Consider the following 13,373-nt stretch of genomic DNA (forward strand, 5'->3'; position numbering starts at 1 on the left):
GTTGAAATTAGACAAAGTTTGAATAAAAAGAAAATGCATCTTTGGGAGTTAAKGTAACTGCTCATGATGAGAACATCTAGAACATGAATCATTCAGCACTTGGGTCGTCTTGCTGTATTAGGTATATCTTCTGATCCCTATGTCTTAGCTTGATGACAAGAGAGGTAATTGGAGCAAAATAGAACCACTGCCTGGGTTGTCTACAGGCAGGTCTTCAAAGCTGTTTTAAAACAAAAATGAGTGGAGTTTGCAGTCCTCTCAGAAATCAGCTCTTTTGTTTTGGGACACTACAGTGAGCATTATTGCTATACTTAGAGGAGGAGAATGTTGTGAGCTATAGCTGCATCAGAGAATATAGCAATGCTTAGCACTTAAAAAAGAGATTTCAGGTTTTGTGGTACAGTAGCCATTCATAAATGCAAACTGTTAAATARCAGGTGTATCTGAAGGAAATACAGAAACCTTTCTCCATCTTTAATTATTCTGCTCTCTATTTTCTTGCATGTGTTGACTTTTGTATTCTGATTCCAAAAGCTTAAAATTATCATCTTCAGGTTCAGACAAGCCCAAGAGAAGCATATGAATGACAGATACTACTTTCTAGTATTGGCTAAAGCTCAAAGTGTGGACAACAACTTAGAAATTCTCATACAAATAATAGTTTGACTTACAGTGCTGTGTGCAGCTTCAGGGACTACTTGTGCCGTAAGTCAACTGACAGAGGTTATTATATTGGCGTTAGGAGATGTCCAAGTCTTGAATTCTTTGTCAAGTCATTTTGTTTCTGCAGGAATTTCATGACTTTCTTTTTTAAATTGATCCTTCAGCGATTAATAACCCAGTCAGTGATGTCCATCTTTTCTTTGTAAATTTAGCAGGTTGCATCTTTGGGGTSATGTCTCTCACTGCACCTAAACTGATCTAATACCAACAAGTGAAAAGAAGAGCAGTCTCATTCTTTCGTACTGTTGTATGTCCTCACCCGTTTCCAYGTCCTGACCCTGATGTCTTTCTGACCCAAAATGAGACAGTTCAGCAAGCTGAATCAGCGGATAACTTCCTTTGATTAGTCTTCTGTTTCATTATTTCATTCAGCACTGGAACAGGTTGCCCAGAGAGGTTGTGAAGTCTACTTCTCTGGAGATATTCAAAGCCTGCCTGGATGCAACGCTGTCTAACATGCTCTAGGTGACTCTGCTTGAGCAGGGAAGTTGGACTAGATGATCTCCAGAGGTCCCTTTCAACCTTACCCATTCTATGATTAATGAGCTGAAATAATTAATCATTGGTTCAGATCACAGACTGTCAGAATAATTTAAGTTGGAAGGTCATAACAGCCCAAATCCTCTCCTTCAGCAAGGCCAAATTTGGAACTGTATTAGATTGCTCAAAGCTCGTATGAGCACTGAGCAAGGATTTTTTGCAGTAGCAGCAAACTATTGACTTCTGAAAGTGAGGTGGCCCGACTTAATTTTCTGAAAATTTGGCTCCTCTTTGTGGCTCTGTGTGTGATCAAGACAAGCAGCAGTAGTGCTACACGGGAGAAGCAAGGAGGATGCTCCCCAGCAGCTGTGTATTGTTAGGCTGGCTTAGCTGTAACGGTTGCTGAGCAAAACTAGTGCTGTAAACAGCTGAAAAAGACCCAATAAATTGAAGCTTTGAGCAGTTAACRATATGTGGGAAATGGTTTACAGCTGTGAGATGGGCACAGTTGCTGGGCATCATGAGCAAAGTTTCAGCGCAGTAGTGAATATTGCTGCTGCTTGGCGGATGTCAGTGCTGGTGTGTGCTCTGGTAAGGTGAGCAGGACCGAACGCTCTGCGTCGCTTCCTCCTCGGATTTGATTTGGAGTGTTTCCTTTGCTGCTGGTGTCAACCRCATTGTTTTGGGGAACTTTTCTGCTTTTCCTTAGGAGTTTTGCAACCCAGGAATTTACCACTGGTGAGCTGTGGAGCAGAGATGGTCTTGCTTTACACTGAAGTTGGTAGCACRTCTTGTGTGGTTCTTGACCAGATGGGGAGATACCTATAACATCAGGCGCTGAGCTCCTGAGAGAAAATTAACAGACATCTGAAGAAAACTTCAAGATCCTTTAGGAAGAATCCGGTCACTGGAAGTGGTTATAARTACCTCAGTAACAAGACAACAGTTTGATCAGTCAGAAACTCTGTTTTTGTGGCTGCATAGTTGCAGTTCAGATGCAGCTGGCAAGCTTGCTCCGTTTTGAAGTGACTGATGTTTTTTTTCTTGTAAAATTGATTGCATGCAGCTCAGTATATCTGGTAGGAACAAGAGAAATGTATTGGCACAGGGTAGCGTTTTCTCAGGTTCTAGTTAAAATAAAACAGAAAGCCAGACAAGGCTGCTGAATAATGTCAGATCATGGGATTGTAAGACCCTATTTCATTAAATCACTCCAAGTCACAAAAATGAGTGTGTGCATTATGCAAGCCTCATTGAAGCAGTCAAAGAGAGAATATTTGTGTATACTCAGCAGAGCTCTTTAGTATGTTGAACAATACTATTGGGTACAAAACAGCAGTCTTTTTTTTTTTTTAAGTTTATTTATGCTCTGAATTGACTTAGATCATTTAATTTAACAGTCTTCTCACCTATAACAGCACTTCGATCCCTGAGGGAGCCGCAASCAAATGTGCTAATGTGAAAATACAGAAAATTATTCACTGCTTCCTGTGTTGGGGCCTCAAACTGCTTGTTCCTTCAGAGAGGGTTTGGGTAGTGTTTGCCTGTAGAGGCTGGCTGTTTTGTAGAAACAGTCTCCAAACTGACCCAGGGAACTTCATGGGAAAGTCCTCTGAAATTTCTGAATGAAAAGAGTTTTCTTAATTTATTGCCTGCTTGGTACATTGTGATTGCTTTTATTTCTCTACAAGCAAAGCAGCGATTCCTTGAGCTTGGCAAATTAACATTGCCCCAAATAACTTTACCACTAAAGTGGAAAATAGATTTTCCTAGCATTTATTCTAACAGAAGAAATGATTCTTACTACAAAATTATATAAGAGAAACGTAGTGAAAGCTCACAAATTTTGAGTGCACCGTGTTGTCAGTCATATCTTGACTGGCACTAGGATTTCTCTGAAACGTTCTTTTAAGCCTGGAAGCCAAGGATGCAATTCAGCACCTCTCTGTCTACTGCCTCCTAACTTGGCCATTTCTTTATTTTTTGCCAGTAACACTCTTAAATTCTCTAGTTGCTTCACAGCTTGTCTACAGAATCCTTGATTTCCCTTCTAAGTTAGAGAAACCCCATTGTCCTACACCTTTGTTTAGAAAACTTAGTGTTTGTAAGAATTGCAAATGAAATGCCACCAGCTTTGTTTTGCACATCCCTTAGATGTTTAAAAGTTTCTTTGAAAGATTGACTCTTCTACCTTGTTCTATCAACTCACAGGAATTTTGAAAATCCTTTATTATAAATATTTCTCCACTGAAGCCACTCATGCTCATGTATAGTCCAGTGATTCAACTATCAGTAGCTATCCCATCCTTGTTGTTCCCCTGTACCAGTACAGCGCTGTGTCAGAGATYGTGTGTTACACTGTCAGCTATACTAGATGACACTGTGTCCTGGAAAATACTCAATTATAAGAAGCACTAAACTTATATCATATTGGTGCTATTGTATTTCTTTCTTTGCCAGCAAAGTTAATGTTTCYGATAATATTATAATTTCAAACGTCTAATAATAAAACCTTATGACTCTACTTCTCTGTATCTCCCTGGCACAAAAAGACTTTAGAAGCTGGGTAACATTACTGAATGACAGTGTACTTACCTCTTGCATCCTTTACAGAACCCTGCACAAAAGCAAGAAAATTAAGTTATAGATACCTGCACATATAAAAAATATAATGGAGCTAGTTCATGGATGCACTGTGGATCGTGTTATTTACATCATTGGAAAGTGAGTGTAAACCACCTGCAAGACAACCACAGATCATTTTGCACTTTAGTTTTTGTACAAGTTATTTGTGCAAGTACCCAAGTGCTCACTCAGCGTAGGGTAGTGACAGCAAGTTTCATCACTTCATAGCAGTGAGCTAAAATACACACAAGATTTACTAAAGATAGTAGGACRTTTGGCAGGGGGAGGATTGGAGGCTGGACCTTTTCTGCTGTAGCTCTTAACCTGCATATCCTAAACATACCTCTGCTAGAAGACCTTGCTGTGGCACTTAGTTCCTAGTCCGGGAGTTAGACTCCCTTCGCCCTCCTGTACTCACTGGCCTCTCTGAACATCCCCTCCGGCAGTGGAACAGTTGCCTGGCACTGCATACGGAACAGAAATGCTGAAGTGGCTGAAAGCTGAGTTTCCCAGAGAGAAACCTGGACCTGGAGGAATGGCTCATCTGAGTTTCCGTATTCTTGAAGTGTTTTAGTCCTGCATTGCAATATACGAATTTGTCCTATTTTAGAGTTTAGAGTGAACTAGTTTCTCAAGCTTTCTTGGACCTGAAAGCCATGTTCTTTCTAATCTCAATGGAGATGGCGCAGTGAGACTCCAGAGTCAAATCAGAAGGACAAAGTTGGGTCCCCCCTCTCCAGTGGCTTGTTCATGTAAGGCCAAAATGAGGTGCCACTGATGGAACGTTGTACAGATTTTCACATAACCATGCCATTTGCTTAGTCTATGTTTTGGTCAGCAGTGAAGTAGTTAACAGTGCCGTCAGCTAACTGCCTAATGTCTGGAATAGCTCCTGACTTGTGTCTTGCTGCTGTCACCTCACAGCCCACTGATCTTCTCCAGACCTCTAAAAAGTTGGACTCRGCTCAGCTTGTTTCTTCTGAGCTATAGGCAGGAAACAGCTTTTCTGTGCCAAGGGAATGAGTCCTTGCTCAGAATAACCACTCATAAAACTMTTTAGAAACACTTTAAAACATTGCTCGTATATCCACAGTTGTGCCACCATCAATGTGTTGCATCCTATCCTGGTATCATTCTTTCATTCCRTTCTATTTCCTTTGCAAAGATTTTCTTCTTAACTATAGCATGCTTCACTTCAGAGAACTTCTTTCTAATTCAGAGCTCCATTTTGAAATGCACATTGAGGTCTCAAGGTTTGTCAAATAGGACATCCTGAAGGTCACTCTGTATGTTTTTCAAAATCTAGGAGAGTTTTGTTTTTTTCTTTTTAACAGAAGTTTAGATCTGAAGGAAACATTCATCTGATGAGCTGAGCTAGCTCATCTTTACCCTGAGGCAGAACTTGGCAAAATAACCAAAATTAGTGGGATTGTAGRTTAATAACATCAGAGACCTGGTTTTGTCATGGAAGGCTTGAGAAGATAAGAAGGAACAGACCGTGTGCTRTCTGCCAGCAGATGTTATCACTTCCCTTACCTATGGCAGTACCTGAGAGGAGCAGATCAACTTATGTAACTAAGATGAGCTATTACATYAGGCCATGAGTAGTGGTCTTTGCAGACATCAAGGATGGAGCCAGTGACTTCCACTGCAGTTCACTGGTAATTTAGAGACAGAGCAAATTTRACATCTGCCTTGAGGGAGGGGATTTCCAACACAGCGCTGACTCTATGACTGTCAGGCAGGTCTTGACTGATCCTTCTCTTAGGAATGCTTTCAGTGCATTTTACATGATCTCTGACAGGTCACCACTCGCATAAGTAAAAGATGTAGGTGCCAGTTATTTTCAGGAAGAAGATATGGCTGGAAGCATGATCCTTCTGGAGCTCAGTCCATCCAGGCTAAGCCACAGTATCCCATGGTTCAAATGCTGGACCAGGAATCAGTGCATTTGTTTTTTATTCTGGCATTAAGAGCAACAGCCTGTGTATGCAGAGGATTGTGAATACTGCAGGGTTTTCCATGACACTGTTTAAAGATGGAGGCTGCTCTTGTTTTGATTCTCGCCTGATTTAATTATATTTGCTTTTTCTCTTTTTATTTCAGTTGTGATTCCAAAGAGCCCTTTACCTGCCTCCGAAGTAAACTCGGAGAAACCTAGCATGCACAGTAGCACAAAGACTGTTTTGGGGCATCAACAAGGGCAAAGGCGTCGCAAAACAGGGAAGAAGCGTGGTCGAACGACCAAAGCACTAATCCATCATCCCATGCCTACRCCCTCCAAGTCAGTGGAGCCTTTGAAATTCCCCAGAAAGAGAGGCCCAAAGCCTGGCAGTAAGGTAAAAGCTGATGCTGATACAGGCGGGTGAAAAGCAAGTGCTGCAAGTTCTGCCATGGGATGGTGCATGCGTGTGTTTGTGCACGTTTGTCTCAGCCTTTGGCTCCCTGACTGCAGCAACTAGGAKCCCAAAGGGATATATGAGGCTGGGAATATCCCTTAGAGTCCAGCCTCAAAGTCTTAGAAAAAGTCTGTGTCTAAAAGATCATTTCCATCAAGAAGCTTTGTCTTTGGAGCTGCATTAGCTGTGGAGTAGCATGGCAGATGCTGTGGTCATGATAGGATGGCCAAACAGTGGAATAACCTTCTCTATCCATCATATGTACCCCAGTCTAACTCAAGCAGAAGTGCAGGTTTCAGCCTTGTTATTTTTTCAGGATTATGGTTTATAAAATATACACATACTGATTATATAGGTTCCCAAGACTCCCCATCATCACCATCAGAAATGTATTATGTTCCACAGTGCTTTGTCTGTTGGATGCAGAGAAGAGAGTGTAGTGATCGTGGGTGGTAAAGGAGAACAGGGGTAAAAGGAGAAATTTCCTCATCTTTTTCTGCAGAGGAAACCTAGGACATTGCTGAATCCAGCACCCACATCTCCAACAACCAGTACCCCAGAACCAGATACAAGCACTGTGCCCCAAGACGCTGCTACAATCCCCAGCTCTGCTATGCAGGCTCCCACAGGTAAGGGTCTTGAATCACGTTCTTGAAAAGATGATACAGTTAGAAGCTACAGCATTCAGAAAGTGACACATCAAGATACTCCCTTTTCTTCATAAACCAGCAAGCATTACAACTCCAGAAACAAAAGAGTGCCTTAATACAGAGTGTGGCTAGAGTGAAAGAGATATACAAGTTCTGATCGCCTGTTCTTTTATCTCTTTTTCTGTATCAGAAATACAGAGTCATAGGAAGGTAGCAAGTCCATTTGGTCAGTACAGAGACTCCTTTTCCTGAGTTACCCCGCACATACTAGCGACCTGAAAGCTTTGGAAGGGGAATTCTTGTGACCCATCGTACCTAGAGACCATGTTGTGTGCAGCACCTCTCTTGTGAGATCAGAGTACCAGATCTCTCAAATCATTCCAGAAACAGTTGCTGAAGCTACAGCAAGATTCAGAGCAACTCYTGCTAAGTGACAATGGCAAGTGGTATGTTCAACTTTAGCCAGGATATCAAGGCAACCAGAATAACTGAGCAAGAGGGAACAGGAAAGGTTTAGGAGCAGCCAGTGCAGAATATATGCTCTGCTACAGCTTTGAAATATAGCTGCAGATGAACCTGGATGGAAAGTCTAATGCAAACCAGCATTTCATATGTTCTGTCAAGCAATGAATATGGACTGAGCTCTCTGTTTCCTCAGAATATAATTGGCCGATTTGCAGAGGAACCCAAAGAACCCAGTTTTCCCAAAATCTAGGAGAGTCTCTGAAAAGTGAGGGCTGCTTAAGCACTTCGAACATCTCAGCCATGCTTTCTGGCTGGCATGGGACCCACATTGCATCCTGCCTTTGGGAGCTTGAACATTAGAGAAAAAACAGGAAAAATAGTAGCAGCTTGGAATGTGAGTGTGAGCCAGGCAGTTTTTGGAGATAATTCCCTTCTAAATGGGACTCTGCTATTAGGTTGCAGACAGGCAGCTGTGATGAATCCCCTGTGTGAGTGGTCTGACAGTCTTAAAACCTGGACATCTCTCAGGCTGGCTTTTAGGCATCCATTTCTTGCTTTCTTGAGTGGGTTAATGGCAAACATATCTCTCATCTTGGCAGTTTGCATTTACTTGAACAAGAACGGCAGCACTGGGCCCCATCTAGACAAGAAGAAAATTCAGCAGCTGCCTGACCATTTTGGACCAGCTCGGGCTTCTGTTGTCCTGCAGCAGGCAGTGCAGGCCTGCATTGATTGCGCTTATCATCAGAAAACCGTCTTTTCCTTCTTAAAACAAGGCCACGGGGGAGAGGTCATCTCAGGTGAGAATTGGCCTACAGTACTTTGCCTTCAGAGGTATCATAGCAAGAAATTTCTCACTGGAAGCTGTGTCTTCTGAAGCTTTATATAGTCATGGGCTATGAGCAGACAGAAGATTTCTGTCTTCTCTTTCTTGCCGAACATTTGTGTCAGTGAAGCAACAACTAGCAGGTGACTCAGAGCAAAGTGTTCCCAGTAGTATGTCCTCCAGGCACAGCTGCTGGAGAAAGCAATATGCAACCTTTGTCTTAGCCTGGGGAGCATTATACTTCACCTGTTATGCCCTTAGGATTGCCTGAACCCCCAGGAGGAAACAGAAAGGGTGGGATTTTCAAAACTTCTAATGAAAAGAAATACCTTAAAGCTTCTTCTCCCCTTTCCTTGAGGTTTAATTGTATTTTTAAGCCCATGCTTACCCAGATGTTGGGAGTACAGGCCCCTCTTTGAATGCCTTTCCATTGCCTTTAACACAACTTTTCAAACACTGCAAAATCATACGTAATATTGGGTGCAGCAGACTGGTTTTAGCCTGTCCCAGGGAGGTGARCTCGCCAGCGTTCAGCCAGTGGAAGGCAGTGGCTTTTGTTTGCTCTAGTCTAGACCAGTGATGCTGAGATACAGAAGCTGGCTGTGCAGCCCTGGGCGTAGTCTCCTGCCTTTGCTGGGGGTTTACGTGTTGGGCTCTGTTTATTTCTGTCTCCAGCTGTGTTTGATCGGGAACAGCACACTCTGAACCTGCCAGCAGTAAACAGTATCACCTACGTCCTCCGCTTCCTGGAGAAACTCTGCCACAATCTTCGCAGTGACAACCTCTTTGGGAACCAGCCTTTCACTCAGAACAGCCACATGCAGCGCTCACACGAGTACGACCACGACAGGTATCTACCAGGTAGGAGCTGGGGCGGGGGTGGTATTGTAGGRACTCCAGATGCTCCATGTCTTAACCCAGGTTTTATCCTTTATCTCAGGGGACAGGAGTGTGTTTTCCAGAGCCCTCTCTGCACAGTTCATTACACAACACCTAGTGTCATGCACAAGCCCTCAGGGATCTTTTTGCTCAGAATTCAGTTTGCTGTATTTTTTGCCTGTCAGTCTGATTTTCATCTGTGACTGTAGGTTTCCGCTCATCCGTGCTGTCTCACTGTCTTTCCTTCTCTCCTTGTCCCTGAGTCCTTCCCACTTCCTGTAACCTGATTATAGTGACTTCATCCAGTTAGAAATTAAGGTGAAAGTCTCTGCATAAGAAATAGAAGAGTGATAACTTGCAGCAGGTAAAATGTAATTAGAAATTTAATTAACTCCTACCAGAGARATTTCCATCATGGCCATGAATGCGATGCCAGCTGACAGCACACCTAGTCCTCAATGAAAGCAAGGAATCTCAGTCTTTTTAGGGATGAAAACACGCTGCAGGTATGTAAGGCATAGGTGGCTTTGTTTTTCTTGGCATGGCTGACGCTCCACAGTGTTGAAGCAACACGATCCTGGCAAGATAGCTCATGCCACGATGCAAATCATCAGTTGCAAAATCTCTGGTAAGCAAAAGCACTAGAAACCAAGAAGACAAACACTTTCTACTCAGGACCAGCTAGCTGCAACAAACCCTTGGACAATACTTACCTACCTGGAGCTGGCTGTGTGGCTATGGGGGATACTGCTGCTACAGGACTTCCAGTCATGGARGGGACAAAAATCTGCACCCTCTTTACGTAGTTGACTTGCTGATCTGCTGTCCTGTCTTAACTTCCTTCACTACCTTTCTGCACTTTAGAGTCAGAAAATAGCTCTGTTGTGCTGTTTGAGGTCTTTCCARAGTTAATCCTCTGGATAATTGTAGCTCTTACCTGCAAAGCAAGAATTTCTAGTGTGAAGGATCAGCCCTTAGAAAGAACCATTTAAGGAAAAGTTGCTAAGCCTGAGGCTTGGTGGCAACAGTCTAATGCCRCCTTGCCTCACTTGCATCTTGCGGTGCTCTACTTCTCAGTTTCTTTGCTCTCCCTTTTCACCCTCTCATCCTCACACTTCTCAAGAACCATGAGGAAGGAYATTGATGACAACAGTGTGTGAGGGCCAGGCTAGAGTTCAAAGCAACCCTGTTCAGGGGAAGGGTTTAGGAACAATGTAAAGAGTATGCGAATCTCTGACACTGTGTGCTTCCTTCGTGGCTGATCAGCTGCCTGCAAACTGAGAGTAAGCAGAGCCATGCCAGAACCAGCATGTGGCTCAACTGGGAGTGAGCAATGCCAGGAGCAGGAAGCCTTGCTTTGGGGTAAGAAGAGTGGCTGTTGGAAGCTGTTTGGCTGCTGTGGCAGGTACAAGAGTGGCATGACTAGAATTTGCTGACACTAGAGATTACTGCTCTAGGTAATCCTCAGATAGAAGGAATCCCCATGTTCCTGTGTGGAACTGTCATAGTGAGAAGGAGCAAAACTGGTATGTGTGAAAGAGGACCTGAGATCAGGGTATAGTAGCAGTCTTGGATGGAGAGGGGCCTGTAGCCCACAGGCAGAGTCACTAGCTGCCGTGGAGTGCTTTCTGTGTCTGCTCCAAGGGCTGGGCTGCCTGGCAGAGTGGAGGACTAGAAAGAGCACGGCCAGAGTTACAGGGAAACCAGGGCACTAAATAAGACATGATGCTAAGATCTTCCTAACCTGAATTCCTTGTTTGAGTATATACAGGAGTTAAAGAAAGATTAACCACAGTCCAGGGAAGTGGTAACCCATAGTCCTGCAGCTCACAGTGRTGCCTCAGTGATTATTGGGGATCCACTCATTTTAACATCTTTCTCAAGCACCTGAAAGATGATAAACATTGCTCTCCACATTACAGTGACATCTGATGAGAGCAGARAAACAGTACCAGTAAGTTTGAGGGGTTAGAGCTGGTCGTGGAAGAATGAGGATGCACTTTTACCTTGGCTTAAACCAAACCAAGTCAGGGTTGCCATGGTCTCACCTTCAATGCTGTGTTTCCTGCTTTGTCTGCTGTATGGTGCAGGTGCTGGCGTGCTTGAATAGGGCTGACTTTTTCCAGAAAGTAATCGTTTATTAATTAGAATTGGGATCTGGTCTCAGTTCCCAGAACAAGCTCACTAAACTGTTATAGAAACACCACTGTAGATGCAATGGAGAAGTCATAGGTAAGCGTGAGGCAGGAGAAGGTAGGTCTGCAGCAGCTCTTACACCAGATAACACTGCCATAGAAATACCTCATGATACTCTTGATAAAGCATATTCATGTAAATAGGGGGAAATAGGGGGTTAGAAACCAAATTATACATCAGGAAACAGTAGATTTGCAAAAAAAAAAAAAAAAAAAAAAAAAAAAAAAGAGAGAGGTAATTGCTGTGAATAGGGAAGGAGCTCGGCTACAGAGTGTTTTGAAAGGGTAGGTCCAGTCTGGATCCATAAGAAAACATAGGAATGGAAGGACCTTCTGAGTCACTGAGTCCAGCATCCTGTTATTACAGGCACCACAGTATGCAATATTACTTTAATAAACTCTGAGTCCTGTGTCGAATCAGTTGGATTTTTTGCTCTTCCACCAGAGGCTGTTCCAAGGCTTTTTGTTCTGATGGAAGGGACTATTTTGCAATTTCTGTCCCACATTTACTGTTGGGCAACTTGCTATTCATTTCTCCCTGTCTTAACACATTGTCTTTTAGCTTAATACAGTTCTCTGTCTTCTGGAAGTAGTTAGATATCCTTCAGGGGAGCTGCCTTTTCATCTGTTCTGGTAAGAAAGGCTCTCTGTTCTCCTGATGATCTCARTTGTTCTTCCTGCAACAAGCTATTTTGAATTAAACTTGGATGAGGTAAGCAGAGTGCTGCACAGCACTCTGAGGAAGAGCTCATGAGGACCTTGTGCCACAGCGCTAGCATCTCTGTCTTCAAAATAAATCTCTCCTGCAAGACCCTTTTTATAGCTGCATCATGGTAGCAGCTGATAATTGTCCTGTCTTGGTAACGTACCCTGTTCTTCTCATCTGTTATTTTCAACTGCAAGTTCTTAGCTCATAGGACAATACCATTTCAAGTGCAAATCTGCATTTTGCATTGCTGAATTTACCTCCTTTCTGGTACTCCATTCTTTGTGTTCTTTCCCTGTTTTGTCAAATCCTACAGCATCTGGCTGAACTTTGGAAGGCATCAGCAGATTTCRTCAGTGAATCTCTAAAATTTGTACCAAAGTATAAATAAAAATATTAAATGACATTGGGCTCAAGAATGATCCTCAGAAAAATTTGTTGATGATCGGTCTCCCGCCTCATATTCTTCCTCAGAGCTCTGTCASTTGCCTTTCCTCTCAAACCAGATGTTTGTTCACATAACAGTTCTGCTAATCCTCATGCTCTTTATCTCAGCTGGTGGTTTTTCATATCAAATGCTTTGCTGAATTCCAGGTGAATAAGATCACCACACTTCCTTTGTCTGGTAAATCAGTTATTTTTCTTYGATAAGGAAGCTATTGGATTAGTCACCTTTGAACACATACTGCAGTATATGCTATGTGCTCCTAACTGCCATATTTTACTTATTCTTTCATTCAAAATCTCTTCTAAACCTCACACACTGCTGATCTCAGACTTGGACATTTAGTTGCGTAGATCACTTTTTTTYCCCCCTTTCCTTTTTAAACATTAACCCTGTGTTTCCAAACATACTGAGCAGTATTTCACTTAATTTGTTAGGATTTTGATTTTGTGTGTGCTTTCTAAGTTGTGTGTCTGTTTCCTGTGCCTGTACACTTAGGTCCTGAGTTTGAATATGTTCAATTTATTTRATTTTTATTTCTTACTCAAAAATATCTATTTTTGTTCTTTTTCTCCTGTTCCCATTATTCTTTGAGCCTTCTCCCTGTATTCAGTATCACTGCAACTGAAAACAAAGCAAAGGGTGGGATATGTTTGGATATAGGGGGATGTCACAGAGGCATCTGCGTCTGAGCTAGTCGCCCTAGCCTGCCTCTGCGGTCGAGGAGATGRTACCAGTGTGGTTAGTGCAAGTTATAACATCCTAAAGTAGGTATCGTTATTTGATGAGATGAGCAAACTCTCATAAACCSAGACATGGGCAGATGTACTCCTCCTTCTGCTAACCTCCTGAGTTCAGTGACGTGAAATAYACCCCAAAGTTGTCTCATAATTTGCAGACAAGATTTTTCTTTTTACTACTTCTATTATTATTATTATTTATTCTTTTTACCGTGTCCTTAATSCACAGTATCCTCTACT

General features: G+C 42.6%; 1 protein-coding gene across 4 annotated transcripts in view; it reads left to right on the forward strand.

Annotated features, from left to right (window-relative positions):
* Positions 1 to 13,373, forward strand: part of SCMH1 (Scm polycomb group protein homolog 1) — an 80,961-nt gene that overhangs the window by 51,071 nt on the left and 16,517 nt on the right. For all 4 annotated transcript variants that reach the window (XR_014895588.1, XM_085302962.1, XM_085302963.1 and 1 more), the window contains exons 8-11: positions 5,935 to 6,167; positions 6,730 to 6,856; positions 7,942 to 8,142; positions 8,844 to 9,029. Coding sequence is in view for 3 of the 4 variants with exons in the window: in XM_085302962.1 (XP_085159088.1) it covers positions 5,935 to 6,167; positions 6,730 to 6,856; positions 7,942 to 8,142; positions 8,844 to 9,029 (747 nt within the window). In the remaining variant the exon portion in view is untranslated. The remainder of the gene's footprint in view (positions 1 to 5,934; positions 6,168 to 6,729; positions 6,857 to 7,941; positions 8,143 to 8,843; positions 9,030 to 13,373) is intronic.

This window comes from Rhea americana, unplaced genomic scaffold, assembly GCF_003343005.1.
Source record: "Rhea americana isolate MKP2758 unplaced genomic scaffold, rheAme1 scaffold_195, whole genome shotgun sequence".
NCBI classification, from domain to species: Eukaryota; Metazoa; Chordata; class Aves; order Rheiformes; family Rheidae; genus Rhea; species Rhea americana.